Below are 27,958 nucleotides of genomic sequence, written 5' to 3'. Positions count from 1 at the left end.
TTTAAAAGCTAATTGACCCAGCTCCTGATCGTCAGCACTCAGTGCTTGCTCTGCCACAGAACATCGCAGATTTGGAAAGACATAGAAAGGTGGTAAGGAAATCAGTGCTGAGAACAGATAATGTCAATTAATTACTGTAGCATAAAGCAATGTCATTGTCATCATGCTCCGAGCTCAATGACAGTGATGCTATGTTGTGCTGTGGGAAACAGCTTGTCAGACTGCATGCTCAGCTTCGCGTGTTAATTGATTGTTAGGGCTTGTTGTTTGACCCCGAGCCCTGTTCTTGTGTGTGTTTCTCAGGTGGCCGCAGAGGGGCCGTCGACGTGGCTGGGAGAAAAGGTGAGTGTGTTCCTGCACGCAGGTAAATGGCTATGGCTCCACAATGTTCTTACACTGCCGTGCATCAGAGAGAGAGAGTGAGGGAAAGACAGTAGGGGGACCATTATTGTTTTCAGTGGAGCTGTGGCATGTGTGTGTGTGTGTGTGTGTGTGTGTGAGAGAGAGAGAGAGATAGAGGGAGAGAGAGGGCGTGCAAGTAGACCTGATTGTGCAGTCAGTGGTGAAGTGCATTTCCTGAGGCTCAGGGCTTCAAAGCCCCAATCTCTGGCTCGGAAAACAAAAAAGCCATTTCCCACAAAAGCTGCTGCTGCCACAGCGGCACAGAGAACCTTTGACTGTGAAATTACTTTGTCATACTGCTCGTCTCTTTGTTCTTCATCCTTTTCGGAAAGCTCTTGTAAGCTCTGATATTAGTTCACTCTTTAGTGATAATAGGTACTGTTGAATAGGAAAGCAAGTGGAGGTGAGTTAATGAAGAAGCCCTCCAGGACTTGAAGTTCTCACCTAAAAGCTTGACAATTTGTAGGACAAGCTCACCTTTGCCTGCCTCGTCATTCGCGTTATGATTGCTGCGGCATGACAGGAATGCCCTGGTGCATTTTAAGAAAAGTGTTGTCTCTTTTGCCAGCATATTGATTTTAAGTGACAGGCAACAAGGGCCAACGAGGGGCTGCTTTAAACACATCTCTGTTCTCTAGGATGTACATTTTTGAGATCAAGAGGCTGTATCTCAGCCTTTCAGCCCCTCTTACACATGCACACACACACACACACTCTCACCCCTCCAGGGTTTCTTAAAGCTCCAGAGGCAGAGCAGTCAGCAGACTTGACAGGCACTGTGAAGGACTCAGTGGTGTGTGAGATTTGGTGGCTCAAAGCGCCGGAGGGAAAGGCTTTAAGGAGAAGCAGGTGGGGGTGAAAGTGAAGGGATCGATCGCAGGGGCAACACAGAGCGATGCCAGGTGGACCAGGGGCTGGGTGTTCTCCAGGGAGGGACAGAAAGAGAGCCAATGAGGCTCCAAGGGAAGCAGCATTGAAAATGAGCTTTCAGACAAAGACCAACCTGCGGGTGCTTTATAACAGTAGAAGGCTAATTAGCGGCAAAGTCCTATGCAGTTATAACTGACGCGTTATGTGTTTGTTTTATGGATCTCTGAATTAGTTTTAGAGACTTGTTCCCATCAGAATTTAAACACCCCCACTTCACTCTGCTCATTAGCTTCTGTCTCTCAGGCTCCTCGGAGTCTCCAGTGTCCCTGCGCTCCAGGTGGGCTTTGCATTTTTAATCAATACTGTCTGTAGCCCTTAACATTACCGCTTGCCTGTCAGCACAAATAAATGAGGGTTTGTGGCAGCCGGAGAAACAGGGATGGAGAAATAGGGAAAGAAAGACGGAGGAAAAACAAAGAGAACAGTGTAAAGGAATGGGGAGATGGCTGTAATTTAGAGGTGGAGAGAAAGAGGGAGGGCTGTGTGAGGAGGACAAGAGAGATCAGTAATGCAGCAGGAGATGGAGTGTATGTCTCACTCTGGCTGGGGTGAGTCGTGCAGCGGACCACCGGGAGTGACAAGAGCAGTGTGTGTGTGAGTGTGTGTGTGGCACCATAGCTCCACTAGGCTGTAATGACTCTGTGCCTCTGGGCTCCAACTGACTCTGTTTATCTCCCTCAGCAGCGCAGGGCAAAAATAGCCAATACATCCACATGAAAAACAAAACTACATGAACAATAAGTGTGCTGAAATCTGTCTCACAGGTTACTTTGACAATGCTTTTTCCCTCTCTCCATGTCTTTCCCTTCCTTCCTTTCTCTCATCTACCTTTCTGTCTCTCTACCTCACCTCTGTCTTCTCTTCCTTTCTTTTTTCCCCACTATCGTTCATTCTCAATCTTTATATATTTCTTTCTCACCTCTTCTGTTATCTGTCTCTATCTTGCCATGTCTCTCTCACTCTCTTTCTCATTAACACTTTGTCTTTTTCTCCTCTTTCTCTCTCTCCATCTCTCTCCCTCTTTCTCTGTCCCTGTATCTCTTTTCCCTCTCTCTCTCCTCCTTTTCCCTCTCTCCATCCCTCTTCTCTCTCTCTATACTTGCCTTTTCTCTCTTATCCTTCCTCTCTTTCTCTTCTCCTTTTCTCTCTGTCCATATATTTTCTCTCTTTATTTCCTTTTCTCTCTCATCCTCTCTTTCTCTCTGTTCCTGTATCTCCTTTTCTTTTCTCTTCTCTTTCTCTCATCTTCATTTCCCTCTCCATCTCTCTCTGTCCCTCTTTCTCTGTTTCTCTTTTTCTGTCACCCTCTCTTTTTTCTCTTCTCTCTCCTCCTCCTCTCCTTCTCACTGTTCCTGTATCTCCTTTCCCTCTCTCTTCTTTCCTCTCATTTTCTCTCCATCTCTCACTCTGTCTGTTTTTCCTCTCTCTGAGTCTCTCTCTCTTTCTCCTTTCCTTTTCTCTTTTCCTCTTTATCCTCTCTGTCTCTTTTTCTGTCTCCCTCTCTTTTTTCTCTTCTTTCTCCTTTTCTCTCCCCTCCTCCTTGCTTTCTCTCTGCTCCTGTATCTCCTTTCCCTCTCTTTTTTCTCTCCTCTTCTTTTCTCTCTCCATCTCTCACTCTGTCCCTCTTTCTCTCTCTCTCTCTCTACTTTCCTTTTCTCTCCCTCTTTTCCTCTTTATCCTCTCTTTCTCTCACCCAATCTCTCTTTTTCTGTCTCCCTCTTTCTTCTTGTCTTCTCTCTCTCTCCTCTCACTCACTCACTCACTCACACTGTCGCTGGCTCACTGTCTCATGCGCGCGCGTTCACGCACGCACGCACGCACTTCCTCTTCTCTCTCACTCTCATATTTTCTCCTCCCACAAGTATTGCAATTTGCATATTAATGAGGCGGGGCGCAGAGTCGAGCAGGAGCATAATTCCTGCTTCCTGCTTCTAGTCGAGCTAGCTCTTGTTTCTACATTTTTATTCCCTTTTGCACTCCTCCTCCTCCTCACTGCCCTCCCCTCGCCGTCTGTTTCTGCTCCTCAGAGGAAGCCCATGCTCACAGCGCGTGGACTCGACAGCAGCTTTCTGTTACGAGCAGAGCCAAACATGTGAGAAGATGTCTGTTGGAGGTTGTGCTTGCCCAGGTAAGAGCTCCAGCTGCTTCTCCTCAGCTGAACGCACTTTTACACTTTTACCCGAGCCGAGGGTTGCACGGTGACGCGAGCTGTGTGGTTCTGAAGTGGTGCGTGTAGGTCACACTGCTTTGATGAGGAGCTTCATGTTGTCATGTTCTGCATTGCAACTGAGCTGCGCAGTACTTTCCAGTGCGTTAGTATGGCTGTCTGTGGCGGAGAAGAAACAGAGGAGCGATTGCATTCTTGAGCGCAGTGTGTTCTGGACTCGGAGGGAGGCTGCCTGGTGGTTCCACTTTGGCGTTCCAGCGGTTGCGCTCAGTACTTTTGTATGTGATCTCAGAGCTCTGACTTCCTGTGTAGAGGGAGAATGCTGCTGTGACCTGAAGAGCCTCTCAGACTGGTTTACATCCGTGTGCTGAGTGCACACTTTCTCATGTGACGTCAGCTCTTTCTAACAGGTCTTGAAGTTGCTGTTTTAATAAGGAAGAAGTCATGATCATACATGTAGACTTTGCTTCCTAAGGCCAGTGGCCAGAGCATGTAAATAAACATTAAATCGTTTGAACAGGTCTTAGAAAAAGCAAATATTCAGTATCTCTCTTTGAAGAACTTTTCTTTATAATGGGATTTTCAAAGGGAATATGTTAATGCACAATTTATAAAGTTTTCTATGCAACACTAAGCCAACAATCAGTGTTGGGAATTTGGTTTGGCCTGTCAGACAGTTACCCTAACCCCACCACCTCACCCAGTGAGAGAACGAAAATATTCTCTACTGTATACTTGCTGTCGGAACCTCCTAAAAAAAAAAGTCTCCAAAATTGGAACTTTTCAGCAGAAGGAAAAACTCTTTCTATGATGGAACTTAATGTAAAGATATTTTTTCAACTCATTTTGAGCAATTTCTATTGGTCCATTCATCATAAATTTTTGTTTTCTTTTTTTGAAGTATTTTAAGAACAAAATATAGTGAAATGTTATAAATAACATTATGTTGAACAAATTTTCTTACATCTTTTTGCCCCCCAAGACAAAACGTTTGGGCATGCCTGGCATAATATACCTCTCCAAAACAAAGATCAACAAAATCAAAAGTCATCAAAAAGTAAAACCTGCAGAAACCTGCTTGTAATTCTTAGAGCAGTGCTCACCAGCCCTGCTGGAGATCTACTTTCCTGCAGAGTTCCAACCTGCATCTAACATGCTCCTCCTCCACCTCCTTACCTAACACTAGTGCATCAGATATAGCCAATCTGAAGAAGTTAATTAGCTGGAGCAGGGATAGCATATTGGGACTGGAACTAGGCTCCACAGAATGTAGATCTCCAGGAGCATGCTTGGTGACTGCTCACCTAGGGTTACCTTTCTTTGTTCTTTTGGTCCCTTTTTCATGGGGTACTTCTGCATGATGAGTGATGTATACTCCTCATTTCAATGGTGTTCTTAAATGTTATTATCTAATTATGCTGTGTAACATATAATGATACCGTTCTTTGGTATTACACTGTTAGAGTTTGAATGCTTGATACATAGCCCTTTTACACAGAACAGTTTTAGATACTCTAAAGGGAACATTCTGGCAGAATCATCTTAAGACGGCTGCTGGTCATGAACAAATGTGTGAATCAAGTGGAAAGACCCCTTGGGAGACATGGCACAAATTACACCCGACTAGAGATCTGAGGGCCTTTGCATTTAATAGCCATCGTCCACATGGGGAATCTCCTAGCCAGCAGATTCAATTTGGAACCTCCTATCAGATTAATGGCAGTATTAAATTTCATAAGGCTATAGGTTATCTGTGCACCAAGGGGAGGCCTTGAGAAGAGATATAGGATACAGCAGGGACCTTGTTTCATTGACCTGTTAGGTGTTAGGCTGCACAGTTTAGAAGGGATGCCCTTCTTCCCTAGTGCAATCCTTTAACCTGACGGTGACACCAGTGGCAGTGGATCAACTGCGGATCAAAGGTCAGTCATAACTGTACTAAAGAGATTACTGCACGGCACCTTGATTATCCAGAAAAGGGTTAGCAGACAGCTTAGGTGTTACAACGGATATAGTCATGAATCGATGTGCATTGATGAACAAACTTCATAGAACGTTGGCAATGCTGTGGTGAATTAAGTCAGTGGCAAACAGATAGAAGACTGACATGCCATTGGGCATCATTGTTTCTCACTGAGTCACTTCTACCTGTTACTTCTTAAAGCCTGCATATGAGTTGTTAACCAAGTCCGTATGTTTGACGTATTGGAGACACGCTGTGCCTCACTGAACTCAGAGCAGCGTGCAGCTCCATGCAACTACAAACATAAGAATGAGGCACATGACGCATCTCTTCTACCTTCACTGGGATAAAGATCAGAACTCAGGCTTTGAAACGTGTGCTATCGAGGCAAGTTTAGACGGATGCGCAGGTCGTCCCAGTGGCATCAGCACAATACAAACAGTTTCCTCAATCGCTCCCGAGTGAGATCCTTATCTTGGTACAAGACCCAGCCATGAAAGCCTTTCTGGCAGCTCTGTGGATAAACAAGCCAACATTTTGGCGCATAACATTTGTTTAAAATCAAGTAGATTATGTTCACGAGGGTACATTTTTTATGAGTGTGGTCATGGAAATTTCCACAGCCGTGTGTCCTGTCTGATTGTTCTCTTTTTTGGCTGAGGGAAGGAGGGAAGGAGGGAGAGAGAAGGGGAGAAAAAGGGGGCGAGACTGAGTGAGGCAGGGAAAAGAAGGAGAGTGGGAGAGACAGTTGTTTCATGTTGAAATGAGCTGCTTTTGTGTGGGCTCTCCCTGCATTGCTCCATAAAAGGCAGCAGCGCTCCATAAAACCTGATTGTGATATTCACCTCGGCTGGAAATACGATGCTATCTCCCTCTCTTTCTTGACTCCCAGTCCCATGCCCCTCCTCCTAACACATGGCACTGTTTGAAGTCTCGTTTTGTTTACATTCCTGTGCTTATGCTCGCTGTGTGCGAGTATGTGTATCCTGGGCCTCAGTGGCCCCCCATCCTCCTGCAGTACCTACAGACTTGGTGTCGAGTTGGTGACCTGCTCTTTAAGGTGCAGTTTCTTGCTGTTTTTGTAAAGCATTAGTAGTGAAGCCTCAAGTAAACTTTAAATTGACCATATTTGATGCACTTTTGGATATAAGGGCTACTCCATTCTCCTGCACATCTATAGATATGGTGTAGCATATGGGTCCTTGATGATTGTGGTGCATTTCTTGCTTTATTTGTACAGAGTTAGTGGTAGGAACTTCCTTGCAAACCAAAAATTAGGCTTTAGTCAGTGTGCTTGGATATGAGGATATGAGGACATGACCTGCAGTTTCACGTCACCCCTCTCCATGTTACATCTGCATATATGTAAATGTAATGCAGGGTTGGTGGCCTGCTCTTTAAGCTGCATTTGTTGATTTATTTGTACAGTATTAGTGGTGCAAACCTCAGATCGATCTTAATTTGTGCACTTTTTGGGTATTGCTGCTCTCTTTGGTGCATTTCTATCGGTCCATTCATCATGAACTTTTCACATAACGGGAAAGGGCAACTGCAGTGTTCAAACTATGTAATAAAAATTGACAGTAATGGAGACGCATTGTTTTTTGGACAGGGACAAAATTAGGGTATGTACTGCCCTTTATATTCCCACATACCTATAGGTGTAACATGGAGCAGGGTGAACGAATCACAATTCAGAAGAGTGCAATTTTCACATAGCAAGAGTTGCTATTTTAATTATATGCTGCATTATTCAACGTTGTTGCAAACAGTTTATTATCTCAAGTGAGGAAATTTAACCTAATATCACTTGTGAACTGGCACATAACGTTCAGCATAGTATGGAAAGAAAAGTGCATTATGATTTCCAGATCACATTCACTTTTAAAGCCTCAAGGCTGGAAAAATTACTGTTGTTGTTGGTAAAAATGCCAGAGCTTAATTTAGAGGTAAAATACTTGCAATTAAATCGCAATCGCAATATTGGTCAGAAAAATTGCAATTAGATATTATGATGCTTTACCTATTGTATTTGTACAATAATAATGATGGAACCCCACTTACAAATCTCAAATCCGCATTATTTGGTGCATGTTTGGATAGAAGAGCTTGAACTGGCCATTCCCAATAGTCCTGCATACCTGCAGTCTTTTTATGGAACATTTCCACCTTTACAGTATTAGCGTTGGAACCCAAAATCCTCCATATTCAGTGTGCTTTTTTGGATCCGAGGGCTTGCACTGCTCTTTCATGTATCAGCCTTACGGAGACAACCTGGTAAAAATAGAAAGCCAGTGCTAATGCCTCTCCCTCACCGCTTGGTCCAACACACACACGCTCATGCAGAGCGCTCGCTGCTGCTCCACTCTCGCACACACAGAGCACTCGGAATCAGCGGGAGCTCTGCTACTTCATGCAGAAAGTCACATGGGCCCCCTTGATTAGAGGAAAAGCAGAGCTAAAATGGCAAGCTCACAAAGCCAGGGCTGTTTCGTGTTTCACAATGGCTGCAGCCAGGAGCCAAGAGCCAACACAGGGTGTGTGCCTGTGGAGCTGAGAAAAAACTGCCCTGATTCACTCTTTCCTTGTTGGATTGACACTGCTTGCATACTGTGCATCTGTGTGTGTGAGTGCAAGCAACACCCCCTCTTTGCCCATCTCTGAGCCTCACAGATCTGTCTCATTATGGGGAGCTCAAACAAAATGGCTTCCTGTGCTGGAAATCAGCTCCCCTTGACTCGTCAGCAGCCTCTGGCAGCAATGAGGCGAGGATGCAGGCACTCATTATGATGTCACGTGTGTGTGATGGTGAGAGAATGTTGTGTGAGAGCTGGCATGTGCCAGACACACGCACACTCTCCAGTACTGTGTGCATGATGCATCAACACTATGATAGGACAAGTTTTCAAATGGTGCTTTTATTTGATTACTCAATCTGGTTGTTTAAATAGGAGCCTATGGGCAAATGAAATGGCAAATGGCATCCTTGTACTCCAAATAAGAGACTCCTTAGATGAAGGCAGTAGACCTTTATTCTTGAGCAATAAAATGGGACAATGTCTGTCCCTCCCTGCTTGGCCCCTAAAAAGAGAACACAAGGACAGAACTGCTGGAGTGAAAAGGAAAGTACTCTGGGGGATGTGTGAGTACTTGATTCTGAGAGTGGACGTAAGTGGATGATGTTTGAGACGAATGCTGAGTTAGAGGAAGCAGGAGTGAGCAGCTGTTTGCTTTGCACTGAGTTCCATCTCAGTGCATCCTATACAGTGATCACGCTGCCTGTGTGAACCCACATGACCCTGCCTTGCCACGAGACAGCAAGAAAGACACTGATGCTTATCAAAACAGTCCTCTCCACTAATACCTCCAAACAGGACCTGTCCAGCCAATAAAAAACTTCTGTCTTATTCTCTCTTTCTCTGTACTGTTTCTCACTTGCACCTTTCCTTCTCACTGCTTTCATTATTTCTGCCTTTATTTATGTCCCTATCTCTCTCTTTCACCCTCTTTCCCTCCTTCGCTCTCTCCCCCTCCTCTGTGCCCCTTTTTTCCCACTCATTCATTTTCTCCCTCTCAAACTGTCTCACAGTATCTCACTTTCTGTATCTCTCTTTTCCATCTTTTCTCTCTCCCCTCTCTCTGTCCCTCTTTCTCTCTCATACTCTCTCTGTCCCTCTGCCTTTTTCTCCCTTTTCTCTTTCCCCTCTCTCTCCCTTCTCTCTGTCTGTCTGTCTGTCTGTCTCTCTCTTTCTCTCCCTTTCTTTTTCTGATTGTCTCTGTTACTCCCCCTCTCTTTGCCCCCTTGTCTGCGCTCTCTCTCTCTCTCTCTCTCTCTCTCTCTCTCTTTCTCCCTCAAGCAGTGTAGGAGTAAAAATGTCTTTTTGCTGCCAGCTTTCACTTTTGCCATTATGGGCGACAAATAACAAGCTTGCATGATGACTGTGATATGAATATTAGGGAACACTCTGTACGTATTTGCAAAAAGCCATTAGAGAATTGAATTATTACCAGTGACAGATGTTCTATTTTCCTTAGCATATTACACTCCGCATTGATTTTTCGTGCGCATTCAGATTCAGTATTTCTCTTCCTGGTCTCTGCTGTTTGACACTCTATCTAAGAGGCTGTGAAGTGTTTTCCAACAAAGTAAACTCACCCCACTGAGCAGGGGACACGAGGTGCACTGTGTACACACAATCTGTTTGTTTAGTGTTGATAGTAGGATGTGATTGGGCTTGATTCTGTTGCTTTTTTCACAGAAGAACTGCGTATGCCTGTAAAGATATAAAACCACAAAGCAGGTCAGTAGAAAATACAAACCAGCTAGAACCAGTTTAGGTCATCTCTGGCAGTAAAGTTCTGATGTCTGAGTTTTGGGCGCAGCAGAGGCAGTATGTTTCATTATTTTAAGACAAGTTAATGTTCAAAGCATTTAATATTTGAAGATACTAAAACAAAAAAAATCAGCAGTGACATACAACCTGCATATAATGTAAACTTTTTTAACATATAGTCATTCCAAATATGATGTCTGCAACATGTTCCAAATAATTGAGACAGGTGCATGTTTACACCTTTCCTTTTAACAATGCTTAATAATTATTCAGGGACAGAAGATGCAGAATAATCCAGTTTTAAAAGCACATTTTTTTTCCATTCTTTCATTATAAAAGTCTTCAGCTGCGCAGCTGTACGGGTTCTTCATTGAAATATTTTTACTTTATAATGTGCCATGTGTTTTCAGTGTGAGGTCTGGACTGCAGGCTAACCACCACACTCTGATTACTTAGCCATGCCATTGTAACACATGCAGAATGCGGCTTGGCGTTGTCATGTTGAGATAAGCATGGATGTCCCAGAAAGAAATGTTGTCTAGAACGCAGCATATGTTGATCCAAAATGTGTATCTTTCAGCATTAATGGTGCCTCCAAAAATGTGAAAGTTACCCATGCAATGAGCACTAATACACCCACTATACCATGACAAACCCTTACTTTTGAACTTTACACTGGTAACAATCTAGATGATCCTTTTCTTCTTCTGTAGAACACATCCATTTTTCCATAAACTGAAAGGTTGATTCATAAGACCAAAATACATGTTTCCACTGTGAATCAGTCCATTTCAGATGAGCTCGAGGCTAGAGAAGCGGCGGCATTTGTACATAGTACAGTTAGTCGTGCTTTTCTGAGTGCAGCAATGACCAGTGTTTTTTGATTACAGTTTGTCAAAGTTTTCCTGAGCCAATACGGTGATCTCCATCACAGAAGCAGAAGCATGTCGGTTTTTAATGCAGTGCCATCTAAGAGGTTGAAGGCATTCAGTTGTGGTCTTGCCTTTATATACTTTTCCAGATTGTTTGAACATTTTGATGATATTATGCACACTAGAGGGTGAAATACTTAAAATCTTTGCAAACACTTGTTGAGAAATGTTGTTCTTAAACTGTTGGATTATTGTCTGACATAATTTTTGGCAAAGTGGTAAACCTTAATCATCCTTGTGCATAAAGGACTGGGCCTTTTCTGCAGGCTCCTTTTATACCCAAGCATGATTTCATCACCTGTCTAAGATGTTTTTGATCAGTTCACAATATTCCTTGTCTTAAATTACCCCGTCCCAACTTTTTTGGCATTGAATTCAGAAGGAACATATATTTACAAAATACAGTGATGTTTATAAGGTAAAACATATCTTACATAAAACATAAATATCTTGTCTTTGTATTGTTTTTGTTTACATACAGGTCAACATAGATTTACATATCACTGCTTTCTTTTTTTTTGCATTTGAACTTTTTTGGAATTGAGGTTTGTAATAAAAGAAAATCATTGTATAGTTTTTGATAGTATTTCTACTGATAACTACTAAAACCTATTGCAGTAAGCATTGTGTATTGTAAAATGTCCTCAAGTACATGTTATGTTATATATTTTTGCCATAGATCTCATCTTCTGTGCTGAATTATGGTTTAATTTAATAGAGAGACATGTCTGAAGCTGGGTCAGTTGGGGGTTGATAAGCTTCTGGCTCTAAATGAGATGATGGCTTGTCTCAGCACTTCTCTAAAGTAGGGTTTCAGCTTACTTCAGCGCTGTATAGCCACAGGAAGCACAAAGTAAATGGCACATAAGATGTCTCCAATTAAGAGAGAGAAGAGGCTGTGCATATCTTTGAGTACCTAAACCACATGGTCATTTGACCCAGATTTGACTCATGCCTTGGTAGAGATATTAGATAAATGTTTTATAGCTTTGGGATCTATCAACTTGCAGAGTAGTTGCAGTGGTCATGGAGCAAAGAAATGAGCTGCCCATTTCTGTTAACCTAAACTGATCTTTTTGCTTTTTATAACAAACTTTATTGAGGAATTATGTCAATACAAACACATTTTCAAATACAGAGTACAAAAATACAAAACGCACATTTATCAACATTTCTACAATTCACAGTATTACACAGTTCAATTATTTACATTCAGAATGATGTAGCATTGATTAAAAGTCCAGCAGAGTCCAGGGGAACTTTTTCTTCCTGCACTTGCTATACTAATTTTGAGTGACTGAAACATTTACATTTATCTGTCTTTAATTGTGAAGCAGTGTAATTTTCTATAGACTATTATTACTGTAAGCAAATCAGACTTTTCTTAGTATTTGTGAACATGGCCATAACTAACTACGACGACACTGAAGTCTGGACCTCAGTAGTTTTAAAAGGGTTTTTTCATGTATTTTCATTCATGAGATTTTATATGAAACAGCGCCATTCTGATAATGCAGTAACCTCCTTGGGCCAGAGCCCAATCCATTTAAACAGGAAGGTAATATTTATTAAACTGCATTTTTTAAGATAGTAAAATTTGCTTTGTTTTCTGTGAGTGCTGTCGCTGTGATATGGCCAGTGTTAATAGGTGGTTGCTATGGTGTCTCAGGTGGTGGCTTAGGGGGTTGCTAGGCAGTTGATGTGCTATCCCAGGTTGGTGTTAGGGGGTTGTTGTGATATACCACATGTTTAATAGGGTGTTGCTAATGGATGGGTACACAAACATTTGCCCCATTCATTCCCAAGGGAAAAAAAGTCACTTCATGTTAATTGTACGAAAATTGTATGTCCAGTTGAAAAAGCTGTATACAAGTACATCATTCCCGATCAGACCAAACATTCCGGAGTTGTAATGGTGTTGATATCTTGAATACTGTGGGATGAGTTAACGGACAAAAATCTGGCAGAAAAATAAGAAGACGACAAAGAAAAAAAATAGTATAAATCAGATTATGATTGTAAAATGCAGCCCCCATAACTCATTGTTTATTTGGAGCAAAATATATAGTGGAGACACTGTAGTGTGTTACCTACTCATAACATACTACAACATGATAAAGTTCACTTTTAACTAGCATATAATATAATTCAGAAATCAGCAGGTTTTTGGCTGTGTTATGCCTTATTAACTGTATGAGTATCTTTATTAGCCTGAGTTTGGTGGGGACATTTACAAAGTATTTTTTTAAAAAAAAATTTTCAGTAATCTGTGAGGACAGAGACGGAAGAGAGCAATAGAGACTGACACAGTAACTGAGAGATGGAGAAAGGTAAATGAAATAAAATTAATGTAACTATAAACTGACTTAATACATACATACACACACACACACATATATATAGGTTTCAGCATGTGTTTTCAGTCGAAAATAAGTGGGTACGTAAATAGTTAGATGATTAAATAAACACGGTAACTAGAGTTTGTGGAACCAGTAATAGTAGTTTATGGAAGACTGGAAGGATGGGAAAGGAATAAATGAAAGGAAAAGGCAGATAACAATCATGGACGAGTCAAAAAGGAACGATGATTTAGTTAGGAGCTAAAGGAGAAACTTGCAGTTGGTGTAATACACACATCAGTTAGTTTAGTCACTGTGTGATATAGGTCACTTTTCTGCAAAGTAGACCTCACTAAATTTTTGGTGCTGGTTATGAAACTGATGGAGTTTTGCTTTTGTAAGACCACAAGGGGACACTATTTAACTTCACAGTCAAAGAAACTGTGAACTGAAAAATCCTTTGCAGTCTAGTTTCGCTTGATATCCTTATGCTGTATGATCATGACTGGTTGTGATCATCTGTGGCTCTGATGATGTTCTTTTTAATCTTTGCAAACATAAGGGATATGATTTACATGTATTCTCATATTGTCACTGTTATTATGTTACAAGATTTTATTACAAGTAATGTTGGACTGTTGCTGTTTTACACAATGAAATGTCCATGCAATGTAAGGGGCAGCTAGTATTTTCAAATGATGGAAAGAAAAAGATAAAACCTTGATTTGTAGTTACTGTATAAATCTTAAATATGGAATCACAGTAAGTGTACTTTACTCCTAAAATGTTAAGTGCTTAAGTGGTGGTTAGGCAAAAAGGGAAATAAATAAATAAAGCTTAACAGTGGTAAAACTAATTCATGAGACCTGCATGCACCTGCAGTACCATTGAGCAGGTACTGCAGTCTTTATCACACAGTATGAAGGTGCTGTAGCACTGACTGAAGCATTCCAGATGAGAGCTGAGCATGTAGGCAGTGAATTTGTACTGCAGTCACTCCTCTGCTATAGTTGGTATGGCCCTCACATCCCGCGTCTGTCACCAGAGCATTATCGCGCTCTGCCAGGCGTGTAGCTGTGAGCGGCCGGCCGGGGTGAGGAGAGGAGAGGAGCAGCTTCTGCATTTTGGGGGCTGCTGAGACACACCATATCAAAAAGCCCCTGGAGCTCACAGAGGAAAGCACAGGCCTCATCAGGGAGAGGAAGATTTTGTCAGCCACGGCCTGGTGGTGTACACTTTTTCCCCATGGCGACATCGCTTATTCAAAGCAGAAGATTCAAACCGAGAACAAAATTGCAGCAGATGAAGAACCTTCTTAATTCACCAGGAAACTGTGCACTGTAAGAGCCATCACTGCTGTTTGTCTACAAACAAGAATGACATTTTTCATGCCTGGGATCTTGGATGGGGAAAATAGCTTTAAAATAGTTCATTGCTCTTGGATAGTTAAAATGACCTCTTTTGACAATGACAGATGGGCATATTCACAGGGTGGAGTCAGGTTTGTGTATTCAGAGCACCCATTTCAGATGAAAGGCCATGTCTTCAAGGCTTATTCTAATAGAACTCAGTGAAGTGGAAGAGACCTTACATACTACATCCCCCTTCAGGTACAGAGTTTTTATGCAAAATCCAACGGTCAGTAGGAGGAACATGTTTAAAGGTGTTTTTGCTTTGTTTGCACTATGGCTATGTGCTAACAGTGGACTTTTTTGGGACCCTTTGGGCATTTGCTTTCAAGTTATATTGTAGAATAAATAGAATAAGATTGAATAAATGTGGTCCAAGATGTTAGTCTGAAATTTGCTTCTTTAGTTTTGCACTGGAGCTGTGGAGCTAATGTAGCTAAGAAAAACAGACCCTTACATCCCACCTGCAAACTACTTGCATTAATCTTCACACACTCTCATGTCAAGTTGTTAAGTAAACGCAAATAAACTTCATGTGGTATGACGAATGGATAAAAAGATACAAAATTCATACTTAAGGAGGGCTGATGATAAAGTTTTTAGCTAATCAACATTTTGTCTATTTTGAAGTTATTACTTATCCACTTGATGCGATTTTGAGGCAAGTGTGTGATGTGATTTCTAAAGAAGCAAGCATCTGGCACCAAAAATGTCTTGGCTGATCCACAACATTTGGGGTAAAAGAGTTAGAGTCTACAGTTTTTCTTGTTTGATGCTGCTTTTGAAACCTTGAGTATCTGCCGAGACTAATACAGATCTGAAATTATTTCTTTAAAAACTAAAAAGGAAAAAGTTATAAAAGGCCCATATGATGGAGAACATGCTTTCTCTCACTTTTTTTGAATAAAGAAGTTTCAATTAATATATAAACATTGTTAAAGTTTCAAAATGTGCCATTCACTAACCAGGCCATGTATGGAAACTGTGCTGCAGAAACAACCTGTTTTGACTGAACTCTTTGACCCACTCATTTACATATATCCACCTATCAGCCTACATGAGTTTAGCCAATGAAGTTCTAAGGAGTGTTTCAGCTCTGAGTGCTTTTTGAATGAGGCACAATACAGGGCAGGCAATCAGAACAGAGCTATTCTGTCTATATCAGAAACAAATACAGCCTGTCGAATTCTAAGGGATAAAGAGAGGTAGGGCCTTCCGAACTGAATCCATTACAATAAATAAATAAACAAACAATGTATATGAGAAGTGAGATTAAACAGTAGCTCACCATAACTTTTCATTACTTCTCTTTTTTCCTTTAAGCCAAAGTGAGTCGTAATGCAGAACAAGAAGTTCTCCTACACATATAAAAAGGGGAAAAACAACAAGAATAAAAACAGCAATAGCAACAAAATCAATGATAAAATAAAACTTCCTCGAGAACACATTTTTTTTTTACTTTTTCATTTATTTAGACATTTGAACATGTTCAATGGTTATTCGTTCATCTAATGCTTATATCAGCATTGGATTGCCCCAAGTATTTAAGCCAACTCTGGCCTCGTGGTCTTATTCTGTGGTCAGTAATCCTTCCCTGATCTCAAGGAAAAAATTAGCCTCAATTGAAGCACTTCACTCAAGATAAATATCTAAAAGTAGTCTATCGTGCTCAAACTAATCAAACACTTTACTACCCCACAGAAGGAAATACACAGCTAACATCACATCACACAGTCTGAGTGTGTGCTATTTCAGGCTAGATTTGCTACAGCGTTGGATTGGATTCATTCTTCTTTTCCTCTCAAATATCTGGCCAAATACCGATACCTATCGAATATTAATGTCATCTGTAGTAAAAGGAAAATGATGTACATTTTGATTTTTTTGCTGGACTATCACTTCAAAATCTTGGCTTTACAAGAAAGACTTTATTCTTTATAGTTGCGTTGCCAGTAGATGGGGCTGCTGCTCTGGTGTGCTTCTCTCACTGTGAGTGGAGACTGAAGGCATATCAAGAAGTGCGTAACCCATCACACAAGCTCACATGTGATCTGCAGCCAGTCAGGAATTATCGGCTGACCAGCTGTCCTGTGGCCACAAATGTTCAATTAGGGGCAAAGTAGACATAACGCTGGAGACTGTGGGCTGCTCTTCTACTAACATGATAACTGATGTTGATGGGGAGTTGTATGTTACTGTAATACTATCAAGCAGCCTCTAGAAAATAGAAGTTAACCCACAGTAAACATGTGAAGACATGATAAGATTTAAATGGTCAGCATTCTTATTAAGAATTTGATGGCTTGGATGTCACTCTATGTGCACTTGAACATTACATGGTTTATGTGTTTGTGATGGTGCATAGATTGCAGTGTTATTATTTCAGTTTGTCCCAGCTGGAGTTTAAATTCATGATAGCAGAGTGAGATCCGGGATGAACATCAGATAACAGCTTACTATCACATTTAACTGTGATAATGGCTGGTATGCATTTGGGCCCATGATAAAGCAGTGACCACTCATCACAGACTTAGAGTTTTAACCCTACAAGCAAAAGAAAACAAATGTCATGCATTCTAAGTGCCTTCTTCTCCATATTTTTCTTTTCTGTGGGGCTTTATGGGAGACCTACAAAGCTGTTAATCCAGGCTGCAGATATAAAGTGTAGCAGAGGGAGGGCCGTGCGCGGTGCTGCTCAACGCTTACCGGGGGGAGGGGTGGGTTTAGCTTGGAGGGAATGCAAAGGGCTTGATGCACAAGAAGAGCAAGGGGGTGTTGGGGTGAAGCGCGCAGAGAGCGCGTACATGCTATTGTTCGTGTCCTGTGTAAGGAACAAAGGGGTCTTGCTTGCATTGGCTCTTTGCTTTTCTGCTTATGGTCTGCCAAGAAGGCCTTCCCTTTTTTTGCTCCTGTAAATCGGTAGAGGACTGGATAAAGTAATTCCCTGCGCCATGGGCTTTTAAGATGGTTGTTGCTATGTTCCAGTTCTCCGGGCTCAAGGGTCTGTGAGTGATCGGGCTTGGAGAGCCGCAGGAGCGCAGAGCCTTCTTCCTGGACAGGTACGTTAGCGTTACGGCTTGGCTAACTGCCTGAAGCTAGCGGACCGTGTTCGCTGTGTTTCGAGACGGTCTCGTCTTAAGAATACCCAAATGCAAGTTACATAAGATAAAATGGCAATAGAGAGCCACCCTAACGGGCTCTGTCTTGTTTTACTTTTATGAAACCGTGCGAACCTAATCCTGGGGAAGGCCTGAAGTAGGCCGGCTGAGAGAGCAGGCTAGCTAGGTTAGCTAAGTTAGGCTATCGAGGTTTAAAAGCTCAACAGCAGAATTTTGCAAGGCCTGTTTTCAACGCCCCTCATTGTTTAGCAGGGTTTTAGCATATACGTTAGCAAGGAAAATATTTGCAGTTACTTAAATAATTATGGAAACAAGTAAACGGTTCTTGCTTTATTGAGCTAACGGGATGCTGCTTGCTGAAGTGAGAAGAGAGTGGCTTGTTTATCCAGGGATTTAAATCAGATCACCACCATCAGCTTTTCTCTCCTGCTCAGATTGAATTGTTTCTGTGTTACCAAAAAACAAATGTGACGTCTCATGGTGCATGGATCCAAGCGATAGTTTTTCCCTCTTGGTGGTCCTTGTAAAGCATAGTAAGTTCTCACTATAACAGCTAAGGATACGTTTGCATGTCCCTTCCATTTTGTTAGTGCAGGTGGTCCAGACCAGTGTTGAACTGTTACCGTCCATGAGTTCTACAGTACAGACAAAAGAACGTACTCTTTTAAAGTCAATGTTGTGGTAGTGTGTTACGGTGTTGTAGGTTGTCTCCCACTTTGTAATTGATGGCCTGTATTGACCACTCATCCTCTTGGTGTCTATTTTTCCAATAATAGAGTTGTAATAGAGCCAACACATTTCTGAAGTGTTATTTATTTGAAGTCAAGAACATGAGGATAGACTGTGTTTGAAATTGCCCTGGTTGCCACTGTTCCAGTCTTCTGATTCAGTCAGGATGTCTGGACAAGTCGCAGTTTGGTACGTTTTGTCTTGTATGTTGTGTTGTGCAACATGATGACATGGTGTCACTTAGGCTGCAGGAGAACATGAAATACGGTTCCTGAAGAAAAGTGAAACCCTGTTTTTGTGAATGAGTATGTTTATTTTTTTAAAGGACACATATCCTAGATTTTTCTTCTCTCTCTCTCTCTCCCTCTCTCTCTCTCTCTCTCTCTCTCTATCTATCTGTCTATCTATCTATCTATATATATATATATATATATATAGATAGATATATATCTACCCATTTTTGTTTTATTTATTTATTTAAACATGGCCATTTTCCTGTCTCTATCTTGTAGGCTGTTCTGTTACTGTACTTTTAAGAGTGATCTATGTAAGTAATCTCTGTTCTGATTGGCTGCCCTATTTTGCCTTTATTGAAAAAGCATTCCAAGTAGAAACGTCATTGTTGATGGGCACGTATATGCAAATGAATTGGTGTTAAGCTGTTATTGCAGCTTAGTTTCCATATGGATCACATGGACTGGGGAGTGAATGTAAATTCTGAAACACTAACATTCTTCATAGAGTGCATTTTAAAAAAAAATGACAGTAGTTTTTTCCATGATGTGGACTCTTTAATTTTTTACAGTCTTCACTGTATGTTAGCTGAAACCTGTTTCGTTATGGTTAGCCTTACTCTCAGTGCCTTTGGGGGTGTTTGGTGTGGTTAGTAGTGTAACAACAAAGCAAGCAATTGATTAGGCTGTGTAGTTGAATAGCTATGATTCCTAAAGGTCTTTTAACGACCAGTGTAGTGAAATGAGAGAGGGATTATGTGGTTGATGTTTGCATGCAGTCAGGGAGGGCTGTTGGGGGATGGGTAAAGGGTACATCTGCCTCCTAACACACCATTACCTGTTCACGGTTTAGTTGGGTGGAAGGTGCAAAACAAGGTGCTGTATTTATTATCAGTCCATTTAAGCATGTTGCACTTACCTATCTCCTATCACACAGGAGTGGACGGCATACTGAGTGTACCAGTGAAGTGCGAGTAATGTGGATGGTTACAGGGCTGTGTAATGGCATTCACAGATGGGCATTGACTGGTTTTGTGAATTAAACTAAAATAACCAGATTATAGAGCATGGCTCAGCTGTTGTTGCAGGGGACTGCATAGTTTTGGTTTTTATGATGAATTTGGTCCAGTTTGTTTAAGGTCAACATTTAAAGAAGGTTAAACAAGTAAAGGCAGATTACATGTGTTTGAACACGCCTTTTAGGAGAGAGAGATTTTGCTCTCTCAATTCTGCTGCCGTGTCTGACTAAAAGAGCGTAGACTCAGGTGATATATTTAGGTGTTCAATTTTTCTTTCTATGCTTCTGCGCTTTTACTGTTAGGTTGATGTTCTTAATGTATCACTCTGGTTTGTGAAAAAATGGTTTGCAAGCCATAGCTTGACAAGCAAGAGTTAATAGTAATGGAATAAGTGGGGGATGGGCTGTATGTAGAGTAAGCAAGAGAGAGACCCAGGGTGGTCACATGATGATGTCTGAATGCAGGAAAGGGGGCATTTCATTTTGCAGGTCTCACATGTGAATTCTGCATTTCTACACCCTTATAGAACCTGTTTTGAGACCAAAACAACTGAAAGGTCTAACTATATATTACAGGACTAAGTCACACGATAAAGAATAAGGCCAGTCAATGAGGGCTGCATAAAATTCCAAGAAAAATGAAATGCATTTATTAATGTAGGTCAGGCAGTAAGAACTGCCTGTGTAATTGGGGGGAAAGGATAAATTAACAAATAAACAAGCATTCATTTGTAAAGTTTGACTAGAAAAAAGAGAAAATTAAGGTTTGCTTATCCATTAATCACAAATGGCAGCAACATCTAGATTTGCTCATTTACCACTCTGTGTGAAGGTTATTTGTGTGTATTCATCACTTACTCAAATTGGATTTTCTCTTGTTTTGCAGGCTGTTCGTCCAAGTCGTTCAAGCTGTACTCCCCAAAGGAGCCTCCCAACGGTAGTGCCTTCCCCCCTTTTCACCCTGGCACAATGCTGGACAGAGATGTGGGGTAAAGCAAGCTTTTGTGACCAAATTCATGTAGTACACAACATAGTTCTTCTTCAGTCTTTTAATTATCCTTTGGCTGTTTTATCTTACAGGAGTCATATGAATTAAAATAGCCTTTGTAGGTATTTTCCTAATCACTGTCTATCATGTTGCTTAAATTGCAGACCGACACCAATGTATCCCCCCTCATACATGGAACCTGGAATAGGGTGAGTTTGATGTACAGTCATGCAGCTGCTATTTGTGAAATCTGTGATGAATTTGAATATAATTTCTCTCCTTTATATTGATTATCTTTGTCTTGTCACAGGAGGCACACACCGTATGGAAATCAAACAGACTACAGGATATTTGAACTCAATAAACGACTACAGAACTGGACAGAGGTAAGAGACTGTTCTTACAGTAAAAGTTTTGCTGGTAATATGACTGAAGTAGTTGCTGTCAATAGTGAATATATTGTTTTTAAAACATGACTAAATTAGTGTTTTTTTTTTGTTTTCCCCTTTCATCCCCCAGCAGGACTGTGACAATCTGTGGTGGGATGCATTCACTACAGAGTTTTTTGAAGATGATGCAATGTTGACCATCACATTTTGTTTGGAAGACGGGCCCAAACGATACAGTAAGATATCAGAAGTCAGATGTCTTTATACTTTAGATTACTTCTAGTACCCTGTGCTATATATTGATTATAGACTGTGTGTACTACTCTGTCTTGTCTCAGTTGTCCGGAGCAATATTTTGAGTCACATCTGTAAATTAAACTTTGTTGTGTTTGTAGCCATTGGTCGGACGTTGATCCCTCGCTACTTTAGGAGTATATTTGAGGGTGGAGCCACTGAGCTCTTCTATGTACTGAAGCATCCCAAGGAGTCCTTTCACAGCAACTTCGTCTCTCTCGACTGCGATCAGTGCACCATGGTCACGCAGAACGGCAAGCCCATGTTCACACAGGTACTTTTCCTCCTTTGGATGAGTGGTCGTTCTGTTGACGATCTGCTGAGATTTATAACCCTGAATACTGTTAAACACGAAGTCTAAGGAGTAGAGGAGGCCTTAAGGAGAATGAGAGCGAGGTGTGTTGGATCTGATTTCTCGAGGGTGGTAGATCTCCAGGACCAGGATTGAGCAATCCTGGGCTAGAGGATAGCACAACTGTTAAAATCAAACACAATGAAAAGACTGTACATGGTAAAGAGAGAGCAGTTTGTTGGGCTAGATAGGGAAATTGAGAAGACTGTCATGACATGTCACGCATATACTGTGCCTTAAATTATATGTAAATATGATTTTGTCTACTTGAATCGCATGTAAAATGTAAATACGAATACATGGCATATTTGAGTTTGTGTCCATGGTTGTATGGTTCTGTAGGAAGTATTTATGGTATTATTTTTCTGAAGTGTTAAAGTGATTAAAGTTTCAATGAAGTTAGTCCTGATTCCTTACATGCTACCAAGATGGATCCTTTATTATTACAACAAAATGTTATAACAAATGAGTATTAAGCCATTAAAGGGGAATTCCACTTTTTCACCAAAAATTGCAGTCTTATTCCTCTTTTGAGATACAAACGGTCATTCAGGGCATTTTTAATGTAAAATTGTTCATTGTTGAGAAACTTACCAACTTGTGAAGTCTACAACACAAATATAACCTTTTAATTTATCAGAAACGACCAGTGAACCTACACGTCTTCTGAGCTTTTGTAATGCTGATAACAGTAAAATGGTGGTAAATCTGAAAAAAGGAGCTGTTTTGCCTTAGATTGTCCTGCATGTATGCCTGAACCATAAAGTGTTTCAGACATTGTAAGCCTGGGCAAAATGACCATTTATTGTTATTGTGATTAAATTATGTCTCAATATATCACAGTATGCTTTTCTGAGCGTATTGTTTAAATCGTCAGTACCTGAAAACATTTCCAGGCTGCATATTTGATTACAATGAGAGCATTATTACTCTTGTAATTGGATTTACTGGAGTGCAGGATATGAAATGTTGAATGTAAATCATTGTATTCATAGTTTTTGTAGTATAAACATGGCACTTTTTTTCCAACATGTATCGTGGCACATTGTGAATTGTGAAAACATGTCATAATACATTTTTGCTATACCACCCATCTCTAAGACAATGTATCTGTAACCAGTTCATGTATTAGCTTTTTGTGAGATACGTTCTAGAGGCATTCAACCCTTCAGATGTCAGATGTTTCCTATCACCGCCACTGTGAAAAATACTGACTTTGTAAGTTTCTCAAGAATGGAGCGTTTAACATCAAACCACTCTGACTTACTTTGTTTACAACGTAACCATTTATTGAAAAAATGGGATTCCCATTTAAGCAGTTGATGAATTGAGTTTTAATTTGCCTTTGTGTTGCCCATTCATTTCTTTTCAATGAGTGTGGAATTTGACGAGACATACTATCCTTGTTGTGATCTTCCAATGGTGTTATGATAATGCTATTGATGAATTTCTGCATACGTACATAAATTTTCTGCTTTGCTGAAGCAACTCTCACTTTGTCAAATTTTTGATTGCTTTACTGGTAGAGTTGTTTGATTTTTAAACACTTTCATTTGTACAGGTTTGTGTAGAAGGAAGGCTGTATCTGGAGTTCATGTTTGACGACATGATGCGCATAAAGACGTGGCACTTCAGCATCAGACAGCACCGTGAAGTCGTACCACGCAGCATATTGGCCATGCATGTGAGTGGGCTGCCAGTATTTTTATTACCATTTAAATGAGGAAGAGGGTTATTTATCTTGGGCCAAAGACTGTCCAAAACTTTACCTCTCTTTGCCTAGGCAAATGTCATTACCTGGATAGTTTTGATGTGGTGGTGTGTTGTGTATTAGTAGTGTTTTTACATATTGCCCTGTAATTTCTTTTTCTGCTTTAGACTAGTCTACATCACACATACAGAAAGCCTCATAGGGTAATGGATTGCATGTTGGCTGTCCCACTGATTTGCATTTTTTCCACATCAGGTTATCTCATGCAAGCTAGAGCTTGTCTCTGATCGTATCAGTTAAGATATATCCCCATGCATGTGCTAAGTAAAATAAACTTTAAAAAAAATTGTGTGCTCTTAACAGGCCCAGGACCCTCAGATGCTTGATCAGCTTTCAAAAAACATCACAAGATGTGGGTTATCCAATTCAACGTTAAACTACCTCCGAGTAAGTATGTCACCTGAGCACCCCTGAAGTGTTTGACTGCTTATTTAGTCTAAAATGTACATTTCACATCTAAAATTAACCAGTGTGAAGAACAGACAAGTCAAGTTTATGTATTTCTTTTTTTTTTTTTATAAAGCACATTTAAAACAGATGTTGACAGAAGTGATGCACAGTATCATAAAAGACAATTACTGAACAGCAAGTGTAAAGAATAAGATAATAATGTGGCAAAATATTGCAGTAGTGGTAAAGTAATGAAAGTAGAACAAAATGGCTCCACACAGAAAATACAACCATAAACTCAGACAGAGCCGTGCACCTAAGAGAACAAATGCCTTTTTAACCGAAATTTAAAATGTTGGTATTAGACAACCAGTTGGGTAGTGATAAGGCTTGGCGGTATGGATTTGACCGAAAGATAAATGCCTTCCGTTTACTATGTGTAAGCTAGAATCTTTTTGTATTTCTTGTCTTTGTGTATGCTTTGGTGTCTCTTTAGTTTGACCTTTTAAACAGTAAGCATTCATAAACATGTCCTGTCTGATGAGGCTTGATTTAGGATGGCTGATGTGTTCTCTTCTTAGCTTTGCGTAATCCTGGAGCCCATGCAGGAGCTGATGTCCAGACACAAGACATATAGCCTCAGTCCCCGAGACTGCTTAAAGACCTGTTTATTTCAGAAATGGCAAAGGATGGTTGCCCCACCAGGTAAAGGCCCCTCTGCCTTCTCCTGTATCTTTCTTTGTGGCTTTAAAGTTTAGGTATTTTTGACTGATGTTTGTTGTTGTCCCTGTAGCTGAGCCAGCAAGACAAGCACCTAACAAGAGGCGGAAAAGAAAGATGTCAGGTGGCAGCACCGTGAGTGCTGGTGGTGGCAACAACAACAACAGCAACAGCAACAGCAAAAAGAAGAGTCCAGCCAGCAGCTTTGCGCTCTCCAGCCAGGTACCTGTAAGCATCTCATTTTGATTTCCCTTATGCAAACCTATAGGTAATGGGCAGCACATGCATGGGTGGTGGGACTGAGAGCTTTGCATGAAGAAAAGAGAGAATGGAAGAGTTCAAAGAAAGACAGACCCGACATAGACAAGTGGACATGATCCAATGCTGGGCAGTCCCTGGTCCTTCAGGGCCGCAGGTCTGTGGGTTTTCTGTGCCTTTTGTCAGTCGGTCAGAGCCTGTTTTGTGTAGGGTGATTTTTGAGCTCCAGAAACAGCCAATGACAGAGACCCGAGGTGGAATTGAACCCATGCAGCACTAAAGGATCAGGGATGCCCACCGCTGATCTTTTCTCAAAGATAGGTTTACCCAGCCTGAGAGGTTGAAGGCCACAGCAGAATATGGTTCCCAAAGACTAAACCTGGCGTTGGATTGCAAGTAGTAGCCATACCTGGGGCTTTAAAGCTCTCTGTGGCTGGTGAACTGCGCTGGCTTCTTGATTACAGTGAGCACACATGGCTTTAGGTCTTGGTACCCTCTGAAGTTGCTGTGGGGATGGATGGTGCAGTTCCCTCCACTCCTCGAACACCCCCCGTTTTGTGGGGATAATGTTTGCGCCCCTTCCTGTCCCCTGCAGGATGTGATGGTGGTGGGTGAGCCCACTCTGATGGGAGGGGAGTTCGGGTACGAGGATGAGCGACTGATCACACGGCTTGAGAACACGCAGTTTGATGCAGCCAATGGCATCGATGACGAGGACAGTTTCACCAACTCTCCAGCCCTGGGCAACAACAGCCCCTGGAACAACAAAGCTCCCTCCAGCCAGGAGAGCAAGAGCGACAACCCCACCTCACAGTCAGCCCAGTAGACTACAGCACTCACTATGGAGAGCTAGGGAAAAGCATGAAGACGATAGAGGGAGTTTGAAATACCCGTCTTTTGCTCAGAATGGCACTCGCGTTATAGTTCTTTAAGTCGGCCTCCCTGTCGTAGTGTTCTGCTCGGAGGAATCCTAACTGGCCAGACTCTATTCTCCAGCGTGTGAAATTGTGCTATTTGCAAATTGCTGTAGGATTTATGTTTAATATTTGAAATATTGTTTTATTACACTGAAATGATCTCACTGTGCATTTGTGCTGGAGAGAAACTAGTTTTCCCACTCTGGTGGAAAAAAAAAAAATCAGTGTCTGGTCTGTTTTGGGTTCTCTGAGCAGAGTTAGTGAAGGCAGCCATGTCTGTGGGTTCTTGTTCCAACCTCGGGTCTCTGTGTGTGCTGTGCTTGACAATGCATGGCGGTTTCTGTTGTGCTCACTTCAAAGGGAAGGGTTCTTTTCCATTTATCTGGTGATAACCATTGTGTGCACCTCAGATTTAAAACCAGCTCCTTCTTATTTGATTTCATTTTATTTTAAACAAAAAAGAAAAACCTGAATTATTTGTTTTGTAGGACCTGGTTGGAACAAAAACCTGTACAGTTCCGGAGCTTGAGGACCGGAGTTGAGAACCACTACGTAAAGTCTAAAATGTAAATGAAAAAGTGTAAACCTTGATGGTACGGGAGTACTGGTCATGCTCAGTATGGTCATATGCAGAAGTTGCCTGCCATGAAGCCAGGCTCAAAAGAGGTGTATTATTGTTTTTTGTTTGTTTGTTTCCTTTGTTTTTTGTTTTTTAAATATTGTTTTTGTTTTTTATTTTTATATCAATTTGTAAGGGGAAAATTATAAGCAAGTTAAAACACCCTGAATATCCTTTGCACTGTTGTCACTGTATTCTCAATCTATTTTTCTTACAAAAGTATAGTACATTTTGTTCTTTTTATCCTTCCCTGTTAAAACGTTGAATTTGATTAAATCTGTAACTGGAGAATGGTAGAGATTTATATATATATAATGCTTTTTATTATTATTATTATTATTATTATTATTATTATGCTTTCCATGTTTGAGACGCAAGTTGACTTCCTGTTAAATGTATACTAAAATTAGTTTTATCATAGCATGTGTGTCTGGAAACTGCATGTTTCAGACATTAGCTATTTCCACTGTAAGTCTCAATCTGTCCGAGATGTTACTCGTTAGAGTAATCATAGCGGGAGGTACATTACTCCATATGTCTGTGCCCATACTTTAATCTAGGAGCTTTGAGTTGCGAATGGTTATGTTTTTAGTCTTTTCAAGGACGTTGTCAACTCAAAACCTCTAGAAAACTTCATGACGCTGACCAAATGTTCTCAAATGCAAAGCATAATGCCTCTTTCTCATTAGTAAATACTCACCTTATGTAATTACTTTAGTCTCCCAAGATTTTTTTCTTTTAATTTTCAAATGCTACAGACCAAGAAGCTATGAGCAAGATACTTTATCTCAGCCCTTGTGTATTTGTTTCTATGAAGAATTCTTTTCATATTTTTGTTTGTGTATTTGTGCTGTATATTTAAGACTGTAGCTAAGTTCTGTATAAGTGTAATTGTATTTACTCTTCTTTAGAGCATCCCTACGGACTTGCAGTTTAATGAAGAAAACTAACCATGCATTGTAGATTTTAAGATGCATCAACCATAGACACCGTTCACTTCAGGTGGTAGATTATAGTTTTATTTCAATGTACAATGTATTTATTATTATTTTTTTTATTTCGGTCTTGCCATCAAGTCTGGATACAATACATATGTACGATATGTCAATCTTTGGCCAAATTCTCAATAGAGAAATTTGATGCTGCCTTTGTCTTTTCTCTTTCTCATGTATGACCTCATCATTTCACTCTGATTTAAGGTGTGACGTGTAAAACAAAGATTTCATCAATGTTGTTGTTTGGACTTTGTCACACTGTATTTAAAACCAGTCCTGTAGATTTTTAAACTCCCCGTAACACAAGCCATACTAGGTTTAAACACCAGGTGGCGTTCTGCATTGGGGCCCCAGGTCTAATGGGGAAAGAAAAATAATAATAAATTCTTACTATTCCAGCCAAGTATTCTGCCCAATTGTGTGGCTATTTTATATAGAACTTAAAACATGTTGTTCAGCTACTTCTCTCAGACAGTCCAGTGTTGGTTTGGGATTATTCACCAAATCGAAAGGGGAAGCCCTTTGTGTTCTTGTAGAGCCCCTTTGATAGTGGCTGTTTGATAAGTATATTTTTTTCTAGTGTCTGCAATTGACGATTCATGTATGGTATTAATAAAATGAATTTTCACTTAAACTGAATTTCTTTCCATGTGAGTTTTTTCTTTATCATAAATCCTGGGCTTGTTTTGG

At 40.8% G+C, this 27,958-nt stretch overlaps 1 protein-coding gene across 9 annotated transcripts; it reads left to right on the top strand.

Moving 5' to 3' along the window:
* Positions 1–4: 4 nt before the first annotated feature.
* On the top strand, positions 5–27,219 carry ldb1a (LIM domain binding 1a). 9 transcript variants are annotated; one of them, XM_036574249.1, is made up of 13 exons: positions 5–92; positions 304–342; positions 3,360–3,460; positions 20,462–20,564; positions 20,728–20,772; positions 20,874–20,949; positions 21,083–21,188; positions 21,348–21,520; positions 23,160–23,282; positions 23,673–23,756; positions 24,341–24,464; positions 24,553–24,707; positions 25,333–25,563. In XM_036574249.1, the coding sequence occupies exons 3-13, from the start codon at positions 3,433–3,435 to the stop codon at positions 25,561–25,563; spliced, it is 1,248 nt and encodes a 415-aa protein (XP_036430142.1). In that variant the 5' UTR covers positions 5–92; positions 304–342; positions 3,360–3,432. The 9 variants fall into 9 exon arrangements, with proteins under 9 accessions (XP_036430142.1, XP_036430150.1, XP_036430145.1 ...); XM_036574257.1 differs by having other exon boundaries at positions 23–89; XM_036574252.1 differs by lacking the exons at positions 5–92; positions 304–342 and having other exon boundaries at positions 3,201–3,460; positions 21,086–21,188; positions 24,553–24,701.
* Positions 27,220–27,958: the final 739 nt, after the last annotated feature.

The sequence above is a fragment of the Colossoma macropomum genome, unplaced genomic scaffold (assembly GCF_904425465.1).
Source record: "Colossoma macropomum unplaced genomic scaffold, Colossoma_macropomum, whole genome shotgun sequence".
Lineage (NCBI taxonomy): Eukaryota > Metazoa > Chordata > Actinopteri > Characiformes > Serrasalmidae > Colossoma > Colossoma macropomum.
Note: the sequence above shows the minus strand (reverse complement) of the source record. Positions and strands in the feature narration are given on the sequence as shown.